The sequence below is a fragment of the Prionailurus viverrinus genome, chromosome F1 (genome assembly GCF_022837055.1).
Source record: "Prionailurus viverrinus isolate Anna chromosome F1, UM_Priviv_1.0, whole genome shotgun sequence".
In the NCBI taxonomy this organism is placed as follows: Eukaryota; Metazoa; Chordata; class Mammalia; order Carnivora; family Felidae; genus Prionailurus; species Prionailurus viverrinus.
In genome coordinates, this window is record NC_062577.1 from 39,264,214 (window position 1) to 39,291,476 (window position 27,263).

Here is a 27,263-nt window from a genome sequence, read left to right on the forward strand (position 1 = left end):
CCTCGCGAGAGCGGCGGACTCCGGTGCGGGATGGCCGCTGAGCCGGGCGGAGCTGGCTCGCGGCTCCCGGAGCCGGCTCTCCGGCCCGAGGCATGGCCCGGGGTCCCGGCCCGCTAGGCCGGCCTCGCCCCGATACGGTCGCCATGCCCAAGAGAGGGAAGCGCCTCAAGTTCCGGGCCCACGACGCCTGCTCTGGACGAGGTGGGCGAGGGGGTGGGGGCGTTGAAAGGCTCATTGCTGGCGGCAGGGAGGGGGGCTGGACGGCGCCGGGGCGAGCGCTCGCTTGCCTGTAATGGGAGAGCGGCTGGGGCCGGGGACCTGCAGTGAGCAGGAGGTCTAGGCGGGGAGGACGCTGACGAGAGAAGGCCTCCTCCTTTGAGGGTTGATGCTGTATTTCAGTGACCGTGGCGGATTATGCCAACTCGGATCCGGCGGTCGTGAGGTCTGGACGGGTCAAGAAAGCCGTCGCCAATGCTGTTCAGCAGGAAGGTAGGCTGCCGACAAGTCTTTTCAGACTCAGGCCGTGAAGACAGAACTAGGTGTTTCATTTTCCTGGGATCCTGCCTCAGTGTTTTTCTTGGAATCCTTTGGGCATCTTCCCATAAACGTGTTTGCCGTCCTGAGTAGTCATTTATGTATTCGGAGGAGGGGAAAGGGAGGATTAGCCAAGAGCAGTAGCAGTTCCTGTAGCAGAAATATTTTATTTCTGTTTTTGCATCCAAAAAAAAAATATATATATCTTTGTGTACTTTTCTGTAATTTTCACTGCCTCCTTCTTGGTTATTCGTCTTTTTCCTGTGGTTCATATGTACTCTCAGTTATTCTGCAGTTTGCTTCTTTGTGTGATAACCTTGAAGTGTGCTTTTCCTTTTCTCATGCTTCTCTTACAAGCCTTTAACTCACAGGTCCCTGCGACTTGTGCTTTTATGGCACCCACTGACTCTAGCTTAGGAACAGGGTTAAATTGGATTCATTTTCTCTCATTGCTTCTCAGAATTTATGCAAACGAGAATAGCATTAACCTTTTGTTTTTTATCCTACAGGGTTTATAGTGGAAGAGTAATAATGCACTCCCTTTTTCTTCAGGTCTGAAGTTGACACTTTTAAGGAGTCAGTCTCTGCAACTTTGGAGTCAGATTGCTCATTTGCTTTCAGTTTTTTTTGTATTTAAATGCTACAATTTCTTTCTTTTTGGTTCTCAGCTTTCTTCAGCAGGCTCTCTCACACTCTTGCTCCCCTCTCCCCCCTTTTTCTTTTCCTCTTGGATGCTGATATCCTGCCTAAGTCGTGTCATTTGTATTTCTGGATGGGACTCTGCCATCTCATTCTCCCCTTATTTTCTTCTAGTAAAATCTCTTTGTGGCTTGGAAGCCTCCCAGGTTCCTGCAGTGGAAGCTCTTTCTGGGGTTGGTGAGCCCTGTGACATCATTGACAGCAGTGATGAGATGGATGCTCAGGAGGAGAGCATCCATGAGAGAACCGTCTCCAGAAAAAAAAAGAGCAAGAGGCACAAAGGTATAGGGCTTGTTCGCTTTTGGTTTAGTCCTGTCTGTCATGATCACTTGAAGCTGTTCGCTTTCTGAGTAGCACAAGAGATGAAGCCAGTGGAGAACCAGGGTTTGGATCTTAGTAGTGGGACAGGTTTAATATACTAGCGCTTTCTACTTTTGTCTACATTTGAGAGGAAAGGAGATTGGTAAGAGTCAGTAGGTTTCTGGAGTTGTAAATTCGACTGTACTAGCCATTCATTGAGAACATGTCACTGGTAGGTAAAAACCCATATGGTGACATGAACACAAAAAGCCTTTGCATTTCGGGATTTCTGAACAGGTGAGGAAGCAAAGATGTGACCAAAAACGTTTTCCTAAATATGTGGATTGTATATAACCAGTTTCATTTCAGCTGAGGTTAGATATTACTACGGACTGTTAAGTGCTCTGCAATTGTTAATGTCTGCTTATGTCTAATAGATACTGTGGGAAATAGAAAATTATGTGATTTTATGCTTTAGTGCCAATAAAACTCACACAGATGAAACAAAGAAAAATAAACTAACAGTATATAATGTGCCAGACTGTCGTGCGGTGGTTTGCCCTAGACTTAATGAATCAGACTTTCCTGGGGTAGCACCCAGAATAGCTATTCTTAAAGCTAAAGTGGTTCCAGTGATCAGCTAGAGTTAGGGGAAGCTAATGTATAAATGATATGTGTATTTTTGGTGTCAGATGTGCCAGAACTTTGACCTGTACTTGAGAGTCAGATAACAGATATTTGTATTTGTTAAAATATATTGGAACAATCAATAATTGGTGGACTGACATCGCTTTGCAATTATGCCAGTTATTGTCAGTGATACCACTGTTTTCCAGAAGGCCAAAGTTAATACTGACATTCCTCACGTTTCTTTGTTCCTTAATTTTTTGCTTGAAATCCCTACTCATCTTCACCATGCTTTTAGAGGTTTATCTTGTTTTGCTTTGTTTCTGGGCACACTCCAGAGAACAGCTTACAGATTTTTAAAATCTCTTTACTGACATAAAATTCGCTCCTTTAATGTGTACAGTTCAATGGCTTTAGTATGTTTACAGAGTTGTGCAACCATGAACATGATCTGAGTTGAGAACATTTCTGTCACCCCAAACCTCTTAGCATTATTCCTCATTTCCTCCTAATCCTCCTGGTCCCCCTAGCCTACCCCCAACCACTGATTTACCTTCTGTCTCTATAGATTTGCCTGTTCTGGACATTTCATATAAATGGAATCATACGATATGTGGTCTTTTGTGTCTAGCTGTTTTCATTTAGCATGTTTTCAAGTTCATCCATTTTGTAGGATATAACAGTACTTCAGTTTATTTGGCTATTTTTTAAAAAAACATTAAAAAAGTTTTTTGTTTTTTTTTTTAGTGTTTATTTTTGAGAGAGAGACACACAGAGTGTGAGCAGGGTAGGGGTAGAGAGAGAGGGAAACACAGAACCTGAGGCAGGCTCCAGGCTTTGAGCTGTTAGCACAGAGCCTGACGCGGGGCTTGAACCCATGGAATGCAAGATCATGACCTGAGCTGAAGTCACGGATGCTTAACCAACTGAGTCACCCAGGCGCCCCTGTTGGTATTTTGAATAATGCTGCTGTGAATGCTCTTGTACAAGTTTTTGTATGGACGCATATTTTCATTTCTGTTGGGTAGGAGTGAAAGTGCTGAATCACATGGTAACTCTGGTTTAACTTTTTGAGTAATTGCCAGTGTGTTTTTTGTAGTTTCCATTTTACATTCCCACCAGTAATGTAAAGAGTTCCAGTTTCTCTACATTCTCACCAACACTTGTTATTGTCTGACTTTTTAAATTAAAGCCATCATAGTGGATGTCAGGTGTATGTCATGGTTTAGATTTGTTTCTCTGACGGCTAATGATGTTGAGCATCTTTTCATGTGTGCTTATTGCCCATTTGTATGTCTTCTTTAGAGAAATGTCTACTCAAATCCTTTGCCCATTTAAAAAAAAATTTTTTTTAACATTTATTCATTTTTGAGAGACAGAGACAGAACGCAAGTGGGGGTGGGGCAGAGAGAAAGGGAGACACAGAATCCGAAGCAGGCTCCAGGCTCTGAGCTGTCATCACAGAGCCTGATGTGGGGCTCGAACTCACAGACCGTGAGATCATGACCTGAACTGAAGGTGGATGCTTAACCAACAGCCACCCAGGCACCCCATCCTTTGCCCATTTTTAAGTTGGGTTATCTTTTTATTACTGAGTTGTGAGAATTCTTCGTGTATTCAGGATACAAGTCACTTACCGGATACATAATTTGTGGCTTTCAGGTTTAACTATAATTCATCTTTTAGTTCTCTGCTCTGCTTTACTTTCATTAGGTTCCTTCATTCTAGTCAGACTGGTCTTTTTTTTTTTTTACCTTCTGTTTTTAGCTTCTTTTTTTTTTTTTTTAATTTTTTTTTTTTTCAACGTTTATTTATTTTTGGGACAGAGAGAGACAGAGCATGAACGGGGGAGGGGCAGAGAGAGAGGGAGACACAGAATCGGAAACAGGCTCCAGGCTCTGAGCCATCAGCCCAGAGCCTGATGCGGGGCTCGAACTCACGGACCGCAAGATCGTGACCTGGCTGAAGTCGGACGCTTAACTGACTGCGCCACCCAGGCGCCCCTTTAGCTTCTTTTTAATGAAACAAATACAGAAGAAGAGAAAATAGTATAATGAGTCCCATATAGCTGTTACCCAGCATTAACACTTATCAACTTATGGCCATTTTTATTTCAACCACTACTCCCCCACCTCAACACACACACTGGATTATTCTGAAACAATTTCCGGGTATCCTGTTATTATCTGTAAATATTTTGGTAGTTCCCTCCAAAAGACAAATACTCTTTAACAACAACAACAAAATTAATCCTGTCTAAAAAGGTTAATAGTAATTTCTTAATAGTATCAGAATCTTGTTAGGCTTGTCTCTTTATTGCTGTCACATGTGTTTTGTTTTTCTAGGTCTCTGGGTTTTATGTTTACTGTTTATTTCACTTGGAGTACTTTTCTCTTAAGCTATATCTATCAAAGTTCTTTATGTCCTTCATGGCTTATCTCCAAGAGGCTTTCTTTTACTGATTCCATTTCCTGCATCTTGAAATTTCTTAATAATGATGTTTCAAACACTGACAGTTCTTCAGTAGTTACCAAGTTTTGTCCCTAAAGATGAACATTTTTATTTTTTTTTTCTTTTTCAAATTTTTTTTTTTTAACGTTTATTTATTTTTGAGACAGAGAGAGACAGAGCATGAATGGGGAAGGGGCAGAGAGAGAGGGAGACACAGAATCGGAAGCAGGCTCCAGGCTCTGAGCCATCAGCACAGAGCCCGACGCGGGGCTCGAACTCACGGACCGTGAGATCGTGACCTGAGCTGAAGTCGGAGGCTTAACCGACTGAGCCACCCAGGCGCCCCAAGATGAACATTTTTAAACCGCACTCTGCTTTGTAAAGCTCCTTATGGGACTCAGTGGGAGAAATTCTGATAGTCCTTTTCATTCTTCTTTAGGGAGAGATTTAATGTGGGAGAAGGTGGGGCCCAAACATGGCACACTTAACCTTAAATGGTTACCAGAAATTATAAGGAAGAATTGCAACCAGAGAAGAGGATGTTGTTTTGGAGTCGTTGGTCCGTGTAACGAAGAATCTAATGCAACAACCTGATTGAGTCATATAGCTGCAGGAAGCTGTTAGCTAAAAAAGTAGAGGCAGCTTTGGGGAGGTAGTGTAGGGTACTTTTGCCCAGGAAAGAGAAAGAAGAAAAGTTCTTTTTGGATAGTTGTGTGACTAGGTCTGAATTACAGGTTAGGGTTAGGGTTTGTCCAGGTGCAGATATCTTTATAGAGTGTGAGTTTTTGTTTGAACTTGAGACATCTGATGGACCTCAGAGTTAAGAGAATGAACCCTGATGAGGTCTGAAGGAGGAGGAGGTGGGGATATGTTGTCACAGGGCATCTTTGAATACTGAATGCTCCTGACCAGGATCATAGGTCAAACTGGCAATGAAACGAGGAACTGGAAGGAAAGAAACATGTCTACAGGCATGTATTGAGTGATGAAGATATGCTGTAACTTACCTGCTGTTTTACTTAGTTTACACTTTGAGGTTTCATCATACCATTTTAAAATCAGTTGTTTTTTTTTTTTTTTAGAATGACTGAATTGAAGAAAATGTTTAGTGGATGGGGACTGTGAGGGAAATCAAGGCAGAGTGTTTTGTTTTGTTTTTTTAAGTAGGCTTCATGCCCAGCGTGGAGCCCAACATGAGGCCTGAACTCATTACCCTGATATCAAGACCTGAGCTGAGATCAAGAATCTTTTTTTTTTTTTAACATTTTTTTAAAGTTTATTTTTGAGAGAGAGAGAGAGAGAGAACGAGAGAGAGAATGAGAGAGAGAACATGAGCAGGAGAGGGGCAGAGAGAGAGGGAGACAGAATCCGAAACAAGCTCTAGGCTGTCAGCACAGAGCCTGATGGGGGACTTGAACTTGGGAACTGTGAGATCATGACCTGAGCTGAAGTTGGACGCTCAACTGACTGAGCCACTCAGGCACCCCTGAGATCAAGAATCTGATTCTCGGGGCGCCTGGGTGGCGCAGTCGGTTAAGCATCCGACTTCAGCCAGGTCACGATCTCGCGGTCCGTGAGTTCGAGCCCCGCGTCAGGCTCTGGGCTGATGGCTCGGAGCCTGGAGCCTGTTTCCGATTCTGTGTCTCCCTCTCTCTCTCTGCCTCTCCCCTGTTCATGCTCTGTCTCTCTTTGTCCCAAAAATAAATAAACGTTGAAAAAAAAAAATTAAAAAAAAAAAAATTAAAAAAAAAAAAAAAAGAATCTGATTCTCAACCAACTGAGCCACCCAGAGGCAGAGTTCGTGGTGCAAAGCTAGAATTTGGAGTAAAACCTGGGTTCTGTTTACCTTAACCTAGTGCCAAGGTTGTGTCTTATTACTAATAAAATGGGCACAGTAATATTTTCCTTATTTCTGTTGAAGAATTATTGGAGTGGAATGGTATAATGTATGCAGAAGTACTTTGGCAAACTTCAAAATAGTGTTTGAATAGTTGTTAAATATATGGCCTAGTCACTTGGGCTACAGGAAGCAAAAGTTTCTAGCAGCTAGAATAAGCAGGAAATGATGAGCCTGACAGGCTTTCTTGGACCTGTTTAAAACCGTTTTTTTAACAGTGCAAGCCCTGGGAGAATTGAAATGATTGGGGATCTTTAGGTATGTGTGTAATAGAAGGTCAAAGGTTATATTCTCTTTTCTGTTTCAGAAGACCTGGACGGGGCTGGAGGAGAAGAGTATCCCATGGATATTTGGCTATTGCTGGCCTCCTATATCCGTCCTGAGGACATTGTGAATTTTTCCCTGATTTGTAAGAATGCCTGGACTGTCACTTGCACTGCTGCCTTTTGGACCAGGTTGTACCGAAGGTGCGACCACAGAGAGCTCACTCTGTTGTCTTTGTAGCTGGTTTCATTGCTGATTATGATTTGGAGCTACTCCCTGGCTAGTGACTGTTTTCACTTTCTCTGCTCCATGCCGGGCGTGAGCCTAGCTTTGGACTCCTTGAGCCCCTCTTTTTTTTTTTTTTTTTTTAATATGAAATTTATTGTCAAATTGGTTTCCATGCAACACCCAGTGCTCATCCCAAATTGAGCCCCTCTTTAATTTAAAATTGGTGTTATTAATTCATCCAGGTAATTGTCTTCCCTATGGTTGCCCCCTCCCCCATCCAGTATCCACTTTTAACAAAAAGTCTTGCTTCGGGTCTCACAAAGAGTGGTCTTTGACTTTTCTTCATAAGTTTATTTTAACTAGAATTTTCAAAAGCTACAGATGTCTATCTGCTTACCTTTCTAACTGGGTTCATTGTTTCTTAGTTTGCTAATTATCATGAAGTATCGTAGAGTTTTTGTACTCATGTTGCCCTGTGTATAGTTGTAGAGGTGAGAGTGAGGAGCAAGTGAATGATATAATTAGTAAGACGGCTAGCTTTTGCTACCAGATGCAGAAATGTAACGAAGATTATAAACTCTCAGTAAGGATGTTATGGGGAGAGATGTTGAGGTGGAAGTATGTAGAGAACTTGTTGAGACATGAAACACATGAGTGGACTGCAGGATTACAAGATATATGTGAATTGGTTTTTGCATAGCAAAGAAGTAAAAATAGCTAAGAAATGAAGAAGTGGTGGTGGTGGTGGTGGTGTGTGTACACGTGTGTGCATGGGAGAACACTGGGGACAAGCTAACTACTGGCCAGTAGAATCATACAGTTAGGTTCATATGGAGAGTAGGAATCCTAGGGGACCCAGAGCAGGACAGATAGGCCACGTATTGGTAGGAGTAATGTGTCATGTTTCAGGCACTACACGCTGGATGCCTCTCTGCCTTTGCGCCTGCGACCAGAGTCCATGGAGAAGCTGCGCTGTCTCCGGGCATGTGTGATCCGATCTCTGTACCATATGTATGAGCCATTTGCTGCTCGAATCTCCAAGAATCCAGCCATTCCAGAAAGCACTCCCAGCACATTAAAGAATTCCAAAGTAAGTGAGAATTATTGTTGGTGCCTAACTAGTGGACTCTTGTATGGTGGGCCTATTAATATGGCTTATCTCCAGCTTTCTTGATGGGGAGGGCTAGGGCTATAGGTTCCAGGCTGCTAGGGGACTAATGGAAGCTTTCAGGACTCAAGGGTTTCACTTCTCTAAGACATTCCTGCTCTGCTGGGCTGGCTTTTCTTACCTTTACCTTAAAGCTTTCTTGTGCTTCTAGCATATTCTTTATTCTCTTTACTTTATTCTCATGCATTATACATTGGATCACTTTAGATGGTTTTGATGGTTTGGGTTAGGAAGAGCACAACTCAAACGGTAAATGTAAACTGTAATTCTTAACAAGGTGCTTTAAATCACGATGCAAAGATATAACACGAACACCTTAGTAATTTTCTTTTCTGAATGTGACCTTGATGTCTAGGCTTCTTGTTTCTTGTTGACCTCGTTAAAAGGTTTTGGTACAGACTTTAGCATATGCTAAGTGCCCACTGTTGCCAAGCTCTGGGCTAGGTCATTTCAGAGAGTATAAGGTACTCACGCTCGTAGATTTTAGCTCTCTCAAATTCTTGCTGTGTCCTAGGCTATTTCTTATATCTTGGGATTTCCCCAGTAGTTTTTATTCATACGTTGTATTCAAGTATCTGGCATTCTTCTGATTTGTAAATAGGTCTATCAGCCTTTGGTCCTTTCTCTCCTTTTCGCCATATTGAAATACCCAGTGAACCCACTTTTGCCGAGCTAGACCAGTACAACAGACACGATCACTTAGGCAAGTTGATGCCTCAGCCTGTTTCTCCTTCAACTAATACCGTTGTCTACATTCTGTCTCTTATGAGTTGTGGGTAAATTTTATTACTCTGTTCCTACCCCAGCTCTGGTGTTCTATAGCACTTTCCGTTCTCTTCTATTTTGTTTCTGCGCTTTGGGTGTTCTGATTCTTCTCGCCTAGTTTAGCTCCAGTGTGATACTATTCTACCTGCTACATGTTGGTTGAAAGGGTACTGTTGGTTTCAGGATTATCGAGGTTCCTTCCAGGATTGCAAACTGAGATGATCAGGGTTATGGGCTGAGCTCAATTTAATACCACACTCGCTGGTGGCTTTAGGGCAAGAGTAGAATGCGGGGCGAGTAGAATTTCACCTAGCAGCTGCTTCCGCTAGTAATATGAGTGGACGGTATATCATCTCACACTTGCAGTTTGCCTCCCCCAGAAACATTTGATAGTATCAGACCAAGTATGAGGAGGTGGGGATCATCCCAAAGCTACACATCGTGCCAGGTGTGAGTCATTTGCTGGGAGTAGAGCAGCACTGGGCGAACTCCTCATGCCTGACACATCCTAGCGGCTCCAGTGCACAATGCAAGTGCTACTGCCTAAATCGAAAATACCTCTGGCTTCATAGTCTTATCACTTATATTAATTTTTTAAAAGTAGATTATAAAAAGCCAAGGTGGTGAAACCTAAGGTCTTATTCCAGATAGTAAGCCCAGGCCTCTTGGCTGCTTCTTTTGTGCCTTGTTGTTAGAGATCTCTTAAGAGGATGTGGGACCTGCAGTGGCAGGTGTCCCATGCATGGCCTTGCCACTTGTATAACCACAATCGCATGGCATTCAGGGAGTTGGCAGCATGCCTAAAGGAAGTTGTCCCACGTTCCTGGACTCCAGCTTTTCGTATTTGATTCTCCCTCTCTCTCTTTTCAATAGCATAGCTTGTATGGGACACTGGAGCCGTTGTGATGGCAGCAGAAGTGTCTGCCCCTTAAAGCCAAGCCCATTATTTTTGATGGAACAGCAGGACGTACAGGGCATGTCTGAAGGGCAGGACAGCTGGCACGGCGGACGACCCACCCCTTATCCCCTGGGAGGTACTTAACTTCTTGTGTTAACCCTAGCTGTAGCCTGACTTTCACTGAGGGGCTTACTTGAGACTGAATTCAGCCCAGCTCTGTAGTTTTCACATCGGCTGTCTGCTCCCAGAAGGTCCTGAGTGGCTTGCTCCTGTTACAGGACCGGCCATCTCTGCCTGCCTTATGGCTTTGTTATCATCTTGCCTGGTGGCTACTGGCTGCCCTTATATTTTCATATAGAGGAGTGGCTTGCTGAATCAGAGAATGTCCCAGTCTCTAGAGACCATGTTTCTGTCTTTAAAGATGAGAACAGTGGGGGTTGACCTCAACAGCATCTGAGGTTGACTTATATTGGTCCCTCTTCTCTTTACTGAATAACCCTGGGACTGTGTCTTTTCATGTTGCACCAGTGTCAAATTGGCGGGGAGGGGTCTCTATCTGTGCCAAAGTAAAATCTCAGCATTGGGACTGTGGCTGGCTTTAGAGCTGTCAAACAGGTTTTTGCTGGTTATTTTTTGTGATCTTATTTTGATTTTTTTCCTTTTCTGTCTTATATTTATTTATTTTTGGTTTACTTTATTTTTCTTTTTCTTACAGTGCTTACTTTTCTGGTGCAGAAAGATTGTTGGGAACAGACAGGAACCAATGTGGGAATTCAACTTTAAGTTCAAAAAACAGGTATGTAGTCGTATCTTCTTGTTGTTTTTCAGGCACTATGCTGTTCTAATAAATTTCACTAGGCATAAAATTGCCTTATTAAAATCAAATAGTACACATCAAAACTTACAGAAATGCCATGAGAAGAAAAGGAAGGAGGAATTACCCTATACGAAAGAGACCTCATGGTACAATAGTGTAATGCAAAGTGGGCACTGAATCGGGGAACAAAGAGCTATAAAAGACACATGGGGACAATTCAAGAAATTTGAGGATGCTGTGAATATGAGATGATAGGCAATTGTTAATTTCTTAGGTATGACGGTGACACTCTGGTTTTATGTGTCTTCATCCATGCTGAATAAGGTGGTGCATCAGTGCTGCTTTCAGATGGCTTTGCCCCTTCTGCCCCCAACGTGCGTGTGATTTGTATATGTGTGTATACATAACATGAGAGAGAGGTGGGAGGAGAGAAAATGGAATATCTAATGATAGAGGGTATACAGGAGTTTATTGCACTCTTTTATTACCTTTTCTGTATAGTTGAAGACTTTCTAAACATGGGAAAAAGGGGAAAACTTGTTATAACAATGTACTGGGGTTGTTTGCCTATCACTTTTTGTTTTTCAAAGCAAATGTATTTGCAAACAACAGTGATTTGTATGGTTTTACACCTGAGGCCGTGTGGGGAGGCCCTGAGGAAAGGGGCTGCCAAGAGGCTATGTATAAGAAGAGGAGATAGTATTCTACTCTGTCTCTGCCTTTTGCTTGGACTATACCTGAGATCTTGGCCTCTGTGAGTGTCTGCTTTGCTTGTCTTTACTTCTTGTCCTCAGCAGGCTCATTTCTTCCTTCTGTCTCCCCTACTTAGTATCTTATAAGGAGATGCATTATAAATGCGATTAGTTATCCTGCACTTGATGGTAGGTGAGTTACAGATAGGTTTATAATGAAAGTAAATCATATTTTTCCATTTGATTTTTTTTTTTAAACGTGGTTTTAAGGAAGAATTTTGGCTCTAATCATTTGATGTTAATAATAGGTCCTCAATCTGTGATACCCATTAGATGTTGATAGAAGGTCCACCATGGGATGTTTCTGGGAAGGAGCTGCAGGGCAGTCTCAGCAGTGTTCCAGCTGAGACCGGAATTAACTGCAGAAAGGTGAATGCTGAGATTTCCTTTAGTTCTGAGACTCACGACTCTTTTATTTATGGTGACTGGAATTAGACGGCCACTTCTGCTTCTGTCCCATTTGTGCAGCAGACGTTCTTTGGAGTCCAACAAGTCACAAGGAATTTGCAATCTTTCAAACATTGGAGAGCTTCTGATAGAGCTATAAGTTTCCATTTCTTGCCAGAAGGCCGGAAATCCCGCCTAAATGAAGCATATACCCATTGCCACATTGCTTATCCTAATGTGTTTCCTCTTCTTTCAAAAGGCAGGTTTTCCTTGATCTGTATAGAAACCAATATGTCTATAAAGAGAGGAGGTGACAGAAGAGGGATCTCATCCTTTTGTTGAGCCATAGGACTTTCACGGGCGGAGTCTTAGAGCCATGAACATTTCCTCTAAGCTATGAGAGTAATTCTCAGTTCTCTTCAGTCCCCTAGATTAAAGAGCAAGTGTATGGGAGGGTTGCAGCCTCCCATTCAGTACGAAGATGTTCATACCAACCCAGACCAGGACTGCTGCCTACTACAGGTCACTACCCTCAACTTCATCTTTATTCCAATTGTCATGGGAATGATATTTACCCTGGTAAGTGGGGACAGCGTGTCATTCTTAGCTCTTTTACTTACTCTCACTATACGGAGGGCTGGACAGAAATTTATAAATTTAATCATCAAGGAAGAAATCTTTGAACAATAATTTTTTTTTAAAAAAAATTCTGAATGCAGATTTATATATTAGGAACAGATTTATGGAGGAGTCAGTCATATCTGAGAATATCTTATCTCATGTGTTTTTTGCATCTTTGTATAGTTATCGTTAATATTGGAGAAACATCATCCTTTCAGGGATAATATGGAGGCTTATATATGAGCACTGTATGTCAGGACCTTGAGGCGTGCTTGTGGTGTCATAAATGGAATACTAAAATGTAGGGTGACCACTCGGTCCCCTGTGTGATGGTGACTATTCAAGCCTTAGCCAAGAATTAGATTAGTAAACAACAAATATCTCTCTGGCCTGTTTTCCAAGTTTTTAAAAATTTTGACTGGATTGGGAACTTGAGAGTTCATGCGATTTATCTTCGCTGTCCTTTAGGCTTATGTTCAGAGCTGCGTGGGGTTCCAACCTCCACACTGAAAATAGTTTTATTCTTTTTTTAATGGTAAAATAAATAATGCATACTTCATGGAAAGGACTTAAATAATACATAAATACATCGAGAAAGGAAAGGTGACCTAGACGTTGACTGTCCTATAACTGTTAACTTTTTGGGAGTTGTTCTTTATTGTGTCCATTATTATGTACATGCATACGTCCACTCTCTTAAATAATTTTGTATAACTGAGATTATATCATACATGCTGTGTTGGTTGTTAGGCACCTCTCCCCTCCCTCAAGGTTAAGTCACATTAATGACCTAGTTATATATTCAGATTCCCTGTACTTCGTGCTCCTACAGTTCTGTACAGACCAACATATACATAAACATATTTAGAGATTGTGTGGTTTATTTTACCAAACATGTGATCAGATGTATGTTTCATGCATCTTGTTTGACTTGCTCAAAATATCTCATCAGGATGCCTTCAAGTCATTTCGTATAGCTCCCACCCAGTTTTTAAAAATTGACTTCAGTGGTAGTCTGTGTGTGTGTATCCTGATTTACTCAGCTATTTGAGAAGCTTTCTTAAGCAGAGTTTAAATATGACGAAATTTCATTTTGTGGCCCAGCCAGTGTAAATTTTGTCTAGACTGTCTTATTTCAGAGTAAGCCGTAGGAAAACAAGGTTGTTGGGTTTGGGGACTGAATTTGCTTTTTCTCTGCTAGTTTACTATCAATGTGAGCACGGACATGCGGCATCATCGCGTGAGACTGGTGTTCCAGGACTCTCCTGTCCGTGGCGGCCGGAAACTGCGCAGCGAACAGGGCGTGCAAATCATCCTGGACCCAGTGCACAGCGTTCGACTCTTTGACTGGTGGCATCCTCAGTACCCATTCTCCCTGAGAGCATAGTTACTGCTTCTCGTCGCTGAGGGCAGCCCTGAGCTGGGCCAGTCCATTAGTAATCAGATTCCGGTTTGGAAGGGGCGTCCGGATTGTATATCTGGTCAGTAACGCACGTGCTCTTCCAGTTCCCCGGGCTCCTGGTAGGGGAAGGAGAAGGATTGAATCGAGAGGAAAAACAACTATGATTTATAAACATATTTTAATGTAAAAAATGTGCATTTGAAAGGAGAAATGGCCCCGTTTTCTGTGTTAAACCCCATTTGGTGCTATTGAGTTTGTTGTTCTTTATTCTTTTATCCCAGCAAAAATGGATGATCTTGCTCTAGGGAAAAATTAAACTCTTGAATCTCCAAACAAGGAAGTTTCAGCCTTCCCTTGTGATCAGAGAGGAGCCTTAGAGGCCTAAAATTGTTGCTACTATTGCTTCCCATTAAGCTCCCCCTCAAATTCAAGTGAATATTTTCTCTTCTCCCTTTACCCTCCTCCAGAAATAAAGCAGGTGACAGGGTTTTCAGAATCTTAGAAGATTGACTTGTGTATCTTTCTTTAAAAATCACTTTTGGATATTTGCATAAATATTTTTTTGCCAATTTAGATTTTTGCACGAGGCTTGATAGTGGTGGTGATGATGACTTTGTGCCCTTGGTACTATACTAGGAACTTTACATGACAACACTAATTCTCATGATCCTGCAAGGTAGGTGATACTGGTCCCATTCTGTGGTTGAGAAAACTGAATCCGTGACTTACCCAAGGCCATGCAGCCAATAAATGGCGGAGGATTCTGACCCAGGTCTTTTTGCTGTCCCACAGTTAAAAAGTTCCGTTTCATTCCCTCTGGTAGATGGTGGCAAAAGGGAGGAGGCAGATTGTACATAGATAAGAAAGTAAGAGGGTAAGTAAAAATTTGATTGTGGTATACCTTATCCGTAATCAGCCTAAAAGGTATATATGAAAGAGTCTTTGGAACATGTGTTTTATTTTATTTTATTTTATTTTATTTTATTTTATTTTATTTTTTATTTTTTATTTTATTTATTTTATTTTATTTTATTTTATTTTATTTTATTTTATTTTATTTTATTTTATTTTATTTTTTTAATGTTTATTCATTTTTGAGAGACAGAGAGACAGAGCATGAGCAGGGAAGGGGCAGAGAGAGAGGGAGACACAGAATCCGAAGCAGGCTCCAGGCTCTGAGCTGTCAGCACAGAGCCTGACGCGGGGCTCGAACTCACGGACTGTGAGATCGTGACCTGAGCCGAAGTCGGAGCTCAACCGACTGAGCCACCCAGACACCCCTGGAATATGTGTTTCTAAGTAAATTGCAAAACAGACCAAGAAAGGCAGAAGAATAATGATATTTTCATTGAATTGTTAGGCATTTATTATGCTGAAGGTCATTTAAAAAAAAATGCATTCTGTGTTGAAACCAGCCTCCTGAACTATAAGCACTTTGTGATCTGCCTCTGCCCTGGCCTGCCCTATGCTGCCTATCATTCTGTGTGCCTACAGGAACCTGGCCTTACATCCCTGCAGAAATGCTAATGTCCTGTTAGAGGACTTGCTGTAGCTGGTGTACTCTGAGAACAGGTTCGTGGGTGGGATTTTTGGTTTTATTTTGTCTTTCCTAACAAGATAACTTTGCTACTTGTCCTCCCTCCCCAGACCCCCAAATTAGCTGGTGTGAGCTGGATAGTAGCTGGATGGTGCCATGAGATTCAGATAGTAGTCTCAAGCCATGTAAATCTTATGGGGGTAATTATTACCACAAACCAAACTGTTAAATTAGCGTGTGGTTTTTTTCCTGAACTATCCTCCCTAACCCCTACTAGTTAAAGAATATTCTTAGGAAGCATCTGTTTAAGACGGCTGCTAATAGCTAAACCTTACCCCACACCGAGGGTGGTACTAAAAGCTGTTCACATGGAAAGTGAGCCTGGGTCAGTGAAAATCAGAATTTGAATATGTGAATGATAAAAATAAACAACCCCCGCCCCCCTCCAAGGACAATAACACCTTGCAAAGGCCTACAATCAAAAGTCGCTTTTTTGAGGCAGAAGGGAAGAAGCACAGAGCTCTGGTTCCCTGGACTAATGATGCCATGAAGCAGCAGGGAATTATTCTGATGGATCGTGTATACCCCATTTAGGAGGTACCTTTAAAAGGGGAGTGAAACTAATTTGGCTTAATAATTGTCTTCTGACTCAACTTCTAAGTTTTGGTATTAAACTTTGTGGTGATGATTGATACAATATTAGATACCTCCTCAGCTGTTTTCTTAGCATGATATTGACAAACACTTGGTTATGGTTTCAGCCTTCCTTCTGCATTGGCCAAGTTGCCTTTTCTAGGATGATTCATGTTTTAGTGAAAGGATGTGTGAAGTGTCGCAGGGATTTCCTTTCGAAGAACCCCAAGCCACCTGGAGAAGAGTTGGAACTTTCTGGACTACTTTTGTAAAAACTGCTTTGTAATTTTCACTTCTTAAAAGTATATCTCTTGATTTTGCTCTCAGGGTCAGACAAACAAAATTACACAAATTTAGCTGTGTTTCTCACCCCCATAATCAGAATTACTCAGATTTTCCTGTCTTCCACCAAAGATCTAAGGAAACTAAGCCACTTGGTGAATATACTGGGAGAAAGAAAAAAAAAAAAAGAACGGTATTATGTGTCGTTCTGATTTCAACTACATACAGCATTAGTTGCAGAAGATCTGGAACATGTTGTGTGTAAATCTATAAATATGTACACATTGCATGTATATAAAAATTCTTCACACTTGTAGCGGTGCGCACCGGGTATCCTAAAGAATTGAGTAGGCACTGTGATGAGACTTCACAAACCAGATGGGAAAGATGCAATTAATAGCCACACGGGACAGGGTATGGAGCAATTCAGGAAAATGGAGAGTTTTAAGCAAAACTTGTCAGTCAGGAATCTGGCATGGAGACTGTCTTCATACTATGCGTATGTAACAGACATTTCATATTCTAGTAACAGTGTTAGCACGGACGGCTGCCTGAATTCAGGCCAGCGATACAGTTCATTGAAGTATCGCAACTGTATTCGGAAATGTATTCGGATTTCAAGGTTCCCCACTTAGGAAATAGATGCAACCAAAAGAAAAGTAATAAAGTGGTATGAGAGCAGGTGTGAAAGGTGACAAACCATTGGCAACCAGCCATTCAAAGGCCAGGACAGGCCAATTTAGGGAGCTGGTGGTTGGATTAGGAATAAGGGCAGAGTACAAATGGAGGGGCAGGACGTGTGCTCCTGGGAAGGAGGCAGGGGACTGCTGGACCCTGCCACTTCAGTGGTGTTGGGTAAAACCCTGATTCTCCCACCTCCTCAGAAGGGCTCTCCGGGCCAAGCCAAGATGGCGCGCAGTAGCACAGCGGCTCTCGTCACGTGCTGGGGCAGGGGCGTGGCCTCGGGGGAGCCGGCCAGGCCCCGCCTTTCGGGGTGGGGCCAGGGGCCTTTAGGGGAGGGAGGGGCGGGGCCTAGAGGCGAGGCGCTTAGGCGCTGGCGGAGGCTGCAGCTACCTCCGCGCTCGCTCCGCTCCCTAGGACGTGTCTGGCTCCCCCGAGTCGGGGGCGGCTCCCTTCCGCCTCGGAGCTGAGCTGCCTGGCTCTCGACGACTGCAGGCAGGTGAGCGCCCAGAACCCGGGCTGGGAAAAGGATGCCTCTTCTTCCCACCTCCAGCTCCCCTCCAGTTTGGGGAGGGGTCTCTGTCTAGCGCGCCTTGGAAAACAGCCCCGTTTTACTCCGGATGTGTCGTCTCTGGCTGGCATAGATATTGCTCTCTCCGCCGCCTCTCGCCGGCTTTTGCAGTGCCCTGTGCCCTTGGGGGTGAGAATGGGGGGCGATGCCCGGTTTGCGGGAGGGCGTGGAGTTCTCCCTCATCTCCACCATCCTCGGAGGAGGGGGGCTGAGTTGGCAAGTCTCCCGGTGGGAGCTAGATGGACTGCGCCCCCATTTCCCATCCAGGAGAGTCAGAGAAAAAGCACCTCTTAGCTCTTGGGCCGGCTCCGCTGCTTTGGGCACAGGAGGTACTGAGGTCTTCGAGCTTGCCGGGGGTCTTAATCCTTCCCGCGTTGCTCCTAACACCCCTTCTTAATATCGCTAGCTCTCCGTTCCTTGAACTGCCAGTCTCAGGCTGTGCCAGAAATGCCCCCGTCTCCGCAGTGCCGGGGCTGGGATGGAAGGAGCGGCCAACCCGAGGTCTGGTGGGGGTGGGGGTGAGAGTGGGCGCAACCGGAAAAGAGGGCTGGAATAGATTCCTGAACTGGGAGGATGGGAGTGGGGAGTTGACTTTGAACCACGCAGTAGGAGTGTTTTCCAGTATAGATCCTGCAGGTTTTGATGGTGGGTGAGAAGAGAGAGGTCAGGTTGGAGGACTTGGAAATGTGGTGTGGGTGGTTTTCTTTGAGAAGGAGGGAGGGATCCAGGACAAGGTGCCACTAGGAGCTGATGTCACCTTTGAGGAGAGTTCTGCTGGCAGTATCCATTTAGAGGGATATGTTTGTTGGGGCTGCTATTCTGCTGTTCTATGTGGTGAGCGAGTGGTTAAGGAGGAGGCTTTGCTTAGTTAGCATGGAGATCCCCTCCTGGTGGGAGCTGAACAGGCCCCTCCAGTAGCCAGGTTTCAGGGACTTCCCTGTCTTTCCAGAGCTGTTGGAACTGATACCTAGTACTTTTGTTCAACACCCAGCAAACATTTATTTGGTACCTACTGTGTGCCAAGCACGATGCTATGTGCTGGGTCTTTTGAAGGCAATTTACGGCAATGGAGCAGCTGAAAGGTACACACTCTGTTAACAACTCCCCCGCTCCCATTTTGTTGCACTGCTGTTGGATTAGGAAAAAGCAGAGCCCTGTCTACATGCTTTCAAACAGCTGTCTGAACTGGATTCCAACCCATCCACCCACTACCACTATTAACTGGACAGGTAGTCCCAAGAGAACCTGCCTTAGCAAAAGGGACAGTTTGAACGATTTTTCTTGGCTATTTTCTAGGACTTTGTCCTGAGGCCCGAGGAGGCTGCCTGAGATAAATAGCATCTCAAAATAATGAGATGATGAATCGCACAATGATTATTAGAGGCCAAGAATGCACGAGACACTCGGCACAGTGGGAGATGCCCTCTTGTGGAAGATAGAAGAGTGTGGGGAACGGGGTGTGAGAAATCTCATTTAGTGGTACCTGGGCGTGTGCGGATGAGCATGTCATGATGTCAGAACCGTGGAGTATATGAGGTCTGGCAGTTGGGTGATAAGGAGGGATTGGAGGGGCAGGGCAGGGCAGGCAACCAGGCTCCTAGGTCTCTTCTCTGAGTTGACTGCTGGAATCTTAGAGTTGCCAAGAGTTGTCAGGGATTTCAGTGGATCTTTCAGAGCCTATGAGGCTAGCAGGGTGCGAGCTGGGGAGGGGAGGAGGAGTCAAGTGTGAAGGCTCGGTAGGTGCCAGGGAGCCGGAGACCAAGGGGGCTTTAGGATATGGAGACACTAGCTGAGGCCTTTTTATGCCGGGGGGAAATCTCCCCTGGGGCCTTAGGCCCTTGGATGGGTTGCTGTAGGAGCAAAGGTGTGGCTTCCGATTGGCATGGGGTTGTGCGTGGCATGTGTGTCCTGGAGAGGAGGTGGTAAGGAGCAGAGAGGACCACAAGAGTAAAAGCTGCCTCAGAGTCTAGGTCCCAGGTATGGAATCAGGAGGAATGGAGGGGAGGTCACAGGGAGGGGTGGTGTGTATTGCAGCCACATGAAGTCACCATCTGTCCCCCCTCTGGCCTGCTAGCTCACTGACCTATAATTAGCTCTGGAGGGCATACGGTGCTGGCTCACAGGAGCGTGGCACTGTGGATGGCTAGTGGGGTAAAAAGTACTCTGATGGACCGTGGTGCTTGGCCAAATCTGAGAGGGGCAGCTTCTAGGGGACCCTCAGTCTTTGCTGTGCAGGGAGGGGCCTGTGGGAACTGAGAATGCCACGGGGCAGGGCCGGTGGGGGGAAGTAGCCGTGGGAGAAGGAGCCCTGAGCTTGGATGGTGTGAAACTCCAGGGCTGGGCGGGGCTTGAGGACTGCCCTCTTCTCCTTAGCAATGGCTCTCCAATCCCACAGGAAACATTGCTGCCCAGTGCATTGCTCTGGTCTCCGAGAGCCTTGGGTCCTACAGACCCCTCTCCCGTCAGGTGTCTTCTGTTCCGCCAGGCGAGGCCAGCTCCAGCACGGAACAGCTTCTTGCCTGTTGGGCTGAGAGGGCTTGGCTAGGGCTGCTTCATTCTGAGAGAGCTGGAGGAGAAACTGCCACTGGTTAATTCAATTGGACATACTCCCAAGTGGTGCTCGGGGCTGACCCCAAGGCTGTGTCAGAGACGGGTTGTTTGGTCATGTGCTACCCTCTGTTGCTTTCGAGCCATTTCTTGTATACGGTAGTCCCCCTTGTTGCAGGGGGACCCGCGGCATTCCAGCACCCTCCGTGGATGCCTGAAACCGTGGATAGTACCAAATCCTATGTATGGTGTATTTTTTTTCTTATGCTACACACCTATGATAGTTTATAAGTTAGGCACAGTGAGAGATCGGCAACAATAACTGATAACAAAATAGAACAATTGTAACAACAGACTGTAATGAAAGTTACATGTGAATGTGGTCTCTCTCCCTAAACATCTTACTGAACTCGCCTTTGTTCTTGTGACGCCGTGAAATGACAAAGGGCCACAAGATGAGATGAAGCGAGATGAATGACGTAGGCACTGTGATGCCGCCTTAGGCTGCTGTTGACCTTCTGATGATACATCAGAAGGAGGATCCTCTGTGGTTGACCACAGGTAGCTGAGATCCCAGAAAATGAGACTGTGGATCGACGAAGGGGCAGGGGGGAACCACTCTATCTGTGTCCTCTCAAGTAGACTGTGAACTTCTTGAGGGTTGACGGCATATCTCACATGCCTTTTGACTCTATAACAACTCTTAGAATCCAGTATTGGATTCATGGAAATCAGCTCAATATGTAGTTGTTGGATTGAATCAAAGAGGTCTGTCTTCTGATTCCCTGGGTTCAAAGAAGCAGGGCTGCCTTGCAACTAGAAATATTTAACTAGAGCAGAGAAGCCCCTGGGGACCCCGTACAGTGTGGTCTTACATCTCAGTGGGAGAATTAGATTCTATAGGCAGTAGGTAAAGTGAAAATCCCCAGATCTCCCATGAGGCATGGTGTATGGGTTTAGGTCTCTAATGCTGAACAGTGGCGTTACTGTAGATCAACAAATGCATTATGTTAATAGTATTCATGGTATATTAATTGTATAATATGTGCAGTGATTTTTAAGAGAGTATGTACAGTATAATTTTGTGGTTAAGTGTCAGATGAAGTAGCTGCTTTGCATTAGAGGCTTTTATTGCATATTTTGCTTGGCCAATAGAGTTGAAGTCTCGTAACTAAAATATGTGGCTGATGTGACTTCATGGCCACTGTCTTCAGACGGATAACTGTCATTTCAGAGGGGAGACAGGTTTGCATTCGGTGCAAGGAAAAGTTTCCTTAGGACAACGAGGGCTACCTCATTTAGCGGTGAGCTCCCATTCCCGAAGGATCATCAAATGAAGACTGAGCTGTCAGGGGTGTGTAGAAGGAACTCCCACCTTGTGTGGGAGGTTGGCCTACGTGACCTCGGAGAACCCTTCCAAGTAGGAATGTGCAGTTCTAGGTAAGGGACAGGGTAGGGTGGGCAGTGGATGGCAGGGGTCCTTGGCACATGCCACAGAAGAGGACTCTCCTTTGGCTTGGAGGAGGATGCTGAGAGTGGAAGGCTTGGGGGGTGGGGGCCAGGCTAGGACCTCGGCCTGGGCTGTTTTATGACGAACGACGTTCTGGGAGATCCAGGGGGTGTCCACCGCCATCTCTGATGCACCTGGAGCCCTGGGCCTGGGAGACCTGCAGGGCAGCTCTGATGGGTGGCAGTATAGAAGGGTGGGCTGGACCCAGTTCCTTGAACTCCGCTCACACGAGACTGACTGTGGAGCACCCCCAAAATGTTTGGCTTTTGTTTGGGGCAGAGTGCCTGGAACAAATGGAGTTTTCATTCTTTCACTATCATCCCCATCCCTCCCTCTTCTCCCTCTCACACGGGTTCAAGGCCATGCGTGCCCTTCGTGCACGGACAGTCTGTCATGACCAGCGATGTATGCTTTCATGATCAGACACACACAGCCATGCATAGGCTCTCGTGGCACCCGCATGCTCTTAGGAGCACACGTGATTTCTTGACTCCCAGATGCCCGGGCTTATATAACCACACACACCTTCACTCCCATGACTATACACACACTCACAACACATTGTGATGATCAGACTCATAGTCATGTGTGTCATGAGCCCTTGGCGTATGACCACGCACAATCTGTCTCACCATTACACATACCTATGCACTGTCTCACGCACGTGCTCTTACACGTGGGCACTCTCTCATGGCCATACATACACAGCACACGTTCTCATGACTGTTACACAGCATTGCACAGATACACGGGTCCCCATACACGTCCTCTGTCTCATAACCTCTCACACCCTTTTGTGCCCGCGCACACACGCGCACTTTAGGATGCAGTTCTGAGCGCTCTAGGCCTTTCGTGCCCTGGTGCCTGACAGCACTTCCATCTTGTGTCCCTGATCCCGCCCCCCCCCCCCCCCCCCCCCCCGGGAAGTTCTGTTTTCTGCGGTGTGACAGCTCCCTAATCTGATGGGCTGATCTACCAATACAGAGGCTTCTGAGTATTTTTTTTTTTTTCAACACCAGAAGAACCCTATGTGTCCTACAGAGACCCTAGTTCTGAGAGATCTCTTATTCCCCAGATATGCCACACTTGCTACTTTGTTTCTTCTTCTGCAAACCTTATTTAAGGACATCTGTGAGTGTTAAACACTGGCTCTGCTTAGCAGAACTTGGCCCGGGTTACCGAACCTGATGATGGAAGTTCAGCCAAAGCCACGTATGTGCTGTGTGCAGTGGCCCAGCCTTACGTTTTGCTTTATGCAAGCATATGATCTGTGAGACATTCAGAATGTGGGAAAGAGTTGGTGGGCCCCCAGTGCCACCTGGGCAGCCTTCTCAGCTTTACTGCTGTGTGCCATTGACGTGCTGACTCTCTGAGGGAACATGTGTTTATTTTGGCAGGGGTCTCCTGTAGACAGTGCTTAGCCCAGGGTTTTTCTAACCTCTTTTTAGACTTGGAACCCTCTTATGCACACGAAACCTTAATCAGGTGGTCGGCCACAGTGACAGATTTGGAGCTGACGAGATTAAATTAAGAAAAGGGAGCTCGGGGGCGCCTGAGTGGCTCCATCAGACCTCACTCTTGATTTCAGCTCAGGTCATGATCTCAGGGTTCACGAGATCGAGCCCTATGTGGGGCTTTGCACTAACAGTGAAGAGCCTGCTTGGGATTCTTTTTCTCCCTCTCTCTGCCCCTTCCCTGCTCACGCTTTTAGAAACATTTTTTTTTTACATTTACATTTTTTTTTTTACATTTATTTTATTTTTGAGAGACAGAGAGACAGAGCACAAGTGGGGAGGGGCAGAGAGAGAAGGAGACAGAATCCGAAGCAGGCTCCAGGCTCTGAGCTGTCAGCACAGAGCCCAATGTGGGGCTTGAACTCACAAACCGCCAGATCATGACCTGAACTGAGGTCGGACGCTTAACTGACAGCCACTCGGGTGCCCCACCTCTATGCCCTTTTTCCTCCTGGGCTGCCCCTAAAGGTACTCTCTCATAGTCTCTAAATCCTGTCTTCATTTAAAGAGGTAGTTGTGATGGCTATACTTTTGGGTATTTTAGAAGAGGAAGTATTTAGAAGGGGAGACTCACAGTCTTTCTTTCCCCACTAGCCTTTGACGTTGGTCTTCCTGGGGTGGTGACAGTGAGGGTGACCATGTAGCCAGGTATGTCCAGGGTAGCCTGGTTCACACCCATGTCCTGGTGTGATTGTTAGCAGCGCCTCCATCCATTCTCAAGAAAGTCCTGGTTTGGGGCGCCTGGGTGGCTCAGTCGGTTAAGCATCCGACTTCAGCTCAGGTCATAATATTGCAGTTCGTGGGTTCGAGCCCCACGTTGGGCTCTGTGCTGACAGCTCAGAGCCTGGAGCCCGCTTCGGATTCTGTCTCCTTCTCTCTCTGCCCCTCCTCTCACTCATTCTCTGTCTCTCTGCCTCTCTCTCTCTCAAAAATAAATAAATGTTAAAAAATAAAAATAAAAAAAAAAAGAAGGTCCTGGTTTGGATGGTAAGTTGTATGTTCACCTAAGCGATAGGCCGTGTCTTGGGAAGAAGGTGGCCCATACCTGACTGCTGGGGAGCCGCTGGGGAGATGGGCTTCACAGATACAGGCTTGGGGAACCTGCCGGATAGAGACATCGCTCCCTGCGTCTATCTGAGTGCATCCAGCATTAGGAAGGAGGGTGCCTGGGTCTGGCAGTGGGTGCTAACTGACACTTGGGTAGGGTTTTTTATTCCTCGTAACAGTTTCTGTCTCTTATCTCCTTGGACCCTCATGACAACCTATAAGATCAGTAGAGTGTATTGTGTTCTGGCCTTCATTTTCCAGATTTGGAAACTGGAAGCCCAGAGAGATAGTCTCACTGCCGGTCTTTTCGGGGGCCCGGAGAACTGGATGCTTTTGAAGGGACATGTAGCCAGCCAGCAGTGAGAAACTGTCAGGAGAGCTTTTCTAAGGGTTTTTCTCTGGGGATGGCTTCCTGTGGCTGGTATGGATTTTTAGTTTTCTTACTGTGCTTAGAGTGAGCCCTGCCTTGAGGTGCTTTAGCGGCCTGGGGTGCTAAGAGTTAACACCGACTATGTGCTGGACAATGACCTCAGCACTCTGGGTGCATTAACGCCGGTGATCTACATATCGGCTGTCCGAGGAGGGCCTGGCTATCCTCCCCACTTCACAGATGAGGAACTGAGGCTCAGACAGATGAAGTCTCTTTCCAGAGTCGCATGTGTGGTCAGTGGGGGAGCCCGCAATCAGGCCCATCAGCCTGCTCCAGAGTCTTGCAAGGGAGGAGGGGCGCCTGTCTTGCTCTCAAGAAGCTTTACTTTTCAGAGGGCAAGAGAAAGGAACCTGCTCCCAGGCCTTGGGCCAGTGTTCACTCTTTTGGAATTCCTCTTCTTTGAACTTGGTCAGCGATGGTCTGCCCAGAAATGACTCTGCCACACGTATCTGTTCAGTTCCATGTATGTTAGGCCCCTGGCTGGAGCATCCAAAGACAAGTAGGAAATGGTTCTCACCCCAGAGTATTCAGGTGCGATGATGCGTCACAGAGACAGGTATAAAGAAAGGGCCGTGCCGGGTCCGTCGAAGGGCCAGTCTTACCTGTAGGAGAATCAGAAAGGGCTCCATGGAGGAAACAGTGTGTGAGATGGGCTTGGAAGGGTGAGCGGAAGTGCCTTAGACTGACATGGAAGGGGCCACTGAGGCAGGCTGGGTGAGATGCTAGAAGCTGACATCAGCTGACCCAGCTGGTGGGTCTGGGAGCATGACCCCAGGGTAGGGAGTAGCAGGGGAGGAGACTCACTGGGCTCTTGGGGGAGAGGAAGAGTGAGGGTGAGGCTTTTTGGGGTGGTGGGCTGAACAGGGAGAGGGGGGAGGGAGGAGAAGCTTCTGGGTTAGAGGGAAGGAGAGGTGGGCAGCTGGACTTCATTCAGAGGATTGTATCTGAAAACCCCGCAGGGTGAGGGGAGCTGAGGGCTGTTTCTGTAGTTCTTGCGGGAGTGTGGTGTGGGGTGCGGGGCTCAGGGGACTGTTGACAGCTCGGTTTGGAGTCCTTAGGGCAGCTGGGGTCGGGGGAGGGCTTCAGGTGGGTGGCGGATGAGGCCTTGGAAATGAGTCACTTCCAATGGGCAAGTGACCATGGTGGCTGCTGTGCAGAGGCCTTCCCCAGGGGGCACGGGGGTGGGGGAAGCCAAGGCGATATGTCCCTAGGCTGCCTTGTCCCTGGACAAGGGCGAGAAATGGCAAAGGAGTCATGGCCTGTCTTCCCTTTCGCAACTGCCTTCCCCTCCTCCTTGGAGTCAGACAGGCCGGGATCGAATCCTAGTTCTTCCTCTTACCAGATGCGTAGACTTCGTTACATGACTCTGAGACCCAGTTCTCACTGGGAAGAATTGGAAGAATTGGGTCTTCCTCGTGAGGAATTGTGAGGATGGAAGTAAGTTAATAGATGTTAACCGACAGCCCAGTGCCTGGTATCGAATACGTCAGAGCTGCTATCATAATCAGTATTATTTTCCTAGAGGACCACCTCCCTCCCCTTCCTCCAGTTGAGTGGGAGCATGGGAAGGAAGGGAGCACGGCCCTCCTCTTTCGCCTCCTTGCTCTGAGGGGCTTCACCCTGAGGCCCCCTCTTGGCCAAGCTCGTGGCCAACTCACATTTGGGCACAGCTCCAGCCAGCTTTGCCCTAACCCTTTGGCCTCTACAGGGCCACCAGCTTTGCCCTCGATGAGCTCCCTCGCCATGGTGGGGCCTGCCATCTGGTAGGGCAGTAGGGAGCCAGCCCGTGTGTGTGTGTGTGTGTGTGTGTGTGTGTGTGTGTGTGTGTCCAGCCAGAGCATCAGACCCAAGTCAAGTGCATAGCCCTTCTGTTTGTTGGGAAGAGATGGGGGGGGGGGGGGTGACTCTTGGAAAGCCAGAGAGGCCTCAGATTTGCCTCTTCTGTGTTTATGAGTCCAGACACCTGGTGTGGGTCCGACCCCTCCATACACACTCACACACTTGCACTCACACTCATGCCTGCTCTCTCTGGAGCCCTCTTCCTCGGTGTCACAGCCTGCCCGTACTCCTCACCGGCAAAGCCCCTCAAATGCTCACTTTGGGGGCTGGTAGCTGTCGCCTCTGAATCAGGACCTGTGAGTGTTACTTAGAAATTGTGCAGGAGTTGAAGAGGCTTCTGTTAGGCTGAGATGATAATTGCGCTATTTAAAGCCGGCCCTGGAGCCAGAAGGAGCCAGGTGTCCCGACCCGGTTGCCCTAGAGCTCCTGGCTATTGTTCACCGTGCTGCACGAGTGGGGGCAGGGTAGGGGGGTCCTGGCCAGCCATCTCGGGGCATCTGCCTGGCATCGCCCTCTGGGCTCATCCTCAACCTGCTCTACGTGATGCCATTTCACTAGCGGAAGTGGAGTGGTTACCTGGCACCTGGTTGGGAGGGAGGCTGGGAAAGGCTGGGGGCAGCCAGCTTCTCAGTTGCCAGAAAGACCAGGAGGACTGGGGGAGGCCAAGCTGGACCAAATAGCCAGCACATCCCGGCGGGCAGCCTGAGGTCTGTTCTTCCTTCCTGAGAACCTCCCAGCCCCTTTTCCGTAGGAGCTAGGACAAGCCCTCCCACAGGCCTGCCTTTGCCCTCTACTAAGGTAATTCACACGCCCCTGCAATCATGGGGTGCTTTCTGCTTTTCCCAGCTCTGTGTTATCTGTG

The 27,263-nt window shown here is 46.3% G+C and overlaps 2 protein-coding genes across 7 annotated transcripts in view; both read left to right on the forward strand.

Moving 5' to 3' along the window:
• The first annotated feature begins 8 nt into the window (after positions 1-8).
• TMEM183A (transmembrane protein 183A) lies at positions 9-14,311 on the forward strand. 5 transcript variants are annotated; one of them, XM_047841126.1, is made up of 8 exons: positions 9-201; positions 400-489; positions 1,348-1,515; positions 6,816-6,975; positions 7,910-8,090; positions 10,547-10,627; positions 12,211-12,366; positions 13,610-14,311. In XM_047841126.1, exons 1-8 carry the CDS (start codon positions 93-95, stop codon positions 13,793-13,795), a joined length of 1,131 nt encoding a protein of 376 aa, XP_047697082.1. In that variant the 5' UTR covers positions 9-92; the 3' UTR covers positions 13,796-14,311. The 5 variants fall into 5 exon arrangements, with proteins under 5 accessions (XP_047697082.1, XP_047697086.1, XP_047697083.1 ...); XM_047841130.1 differs by having other exon boundaries at positions 12,219-12,366; XM_047841127.1 differs by having other exon boundaries at positions 6,819-6,975.
• Positions 14,312-17,308: 2,997 nt separating this feature from the next.
• PPFIA4 (PTPRF interacting protein alpha 4) overlaps positions 17,309-27,263 on the forward strand; it is a 51,264-nt gene continuing 41,309 nt past the window's right edge. The window contains exon 1 of one of the 2 annotated variants that reach the window (XM_047841020.1): positions 17,309-17,442. The gene's annotated coding sequence lies outside the window, so the exon portion shown is untranslated. The remainder of the gene's footprint in view (positions 17,443-27,263) is intronic. The other variant, XM_047841021.1, reaches the window with a different exon arrangement.

Bases quoted from the DNA above. Each gene is read 5' to 3' on its own strand.
- TMEM183A (XM_047841126.1), top strand. From the start codon at position 93: ATGGCCCGGGGTCCCGGCCCGCTAGGCCGGCCTCGCCCCGATACGGTC. The intron at 490-1,347 runs GTAGGCTGCCGA...ATTTTCTTCTAG, and splicing joins CAATGCTGTTCAGCAGGAAG to TAAAATCTCTTTGTGGCTTG. The intron at 10,628-12,210 runs GTATGTAGTCGT...AGTTCTCTTCAG, and splicing joins ACTTTAAGTTCAAAAAACAG to TCCCCTAGATTAAAGAGCAA.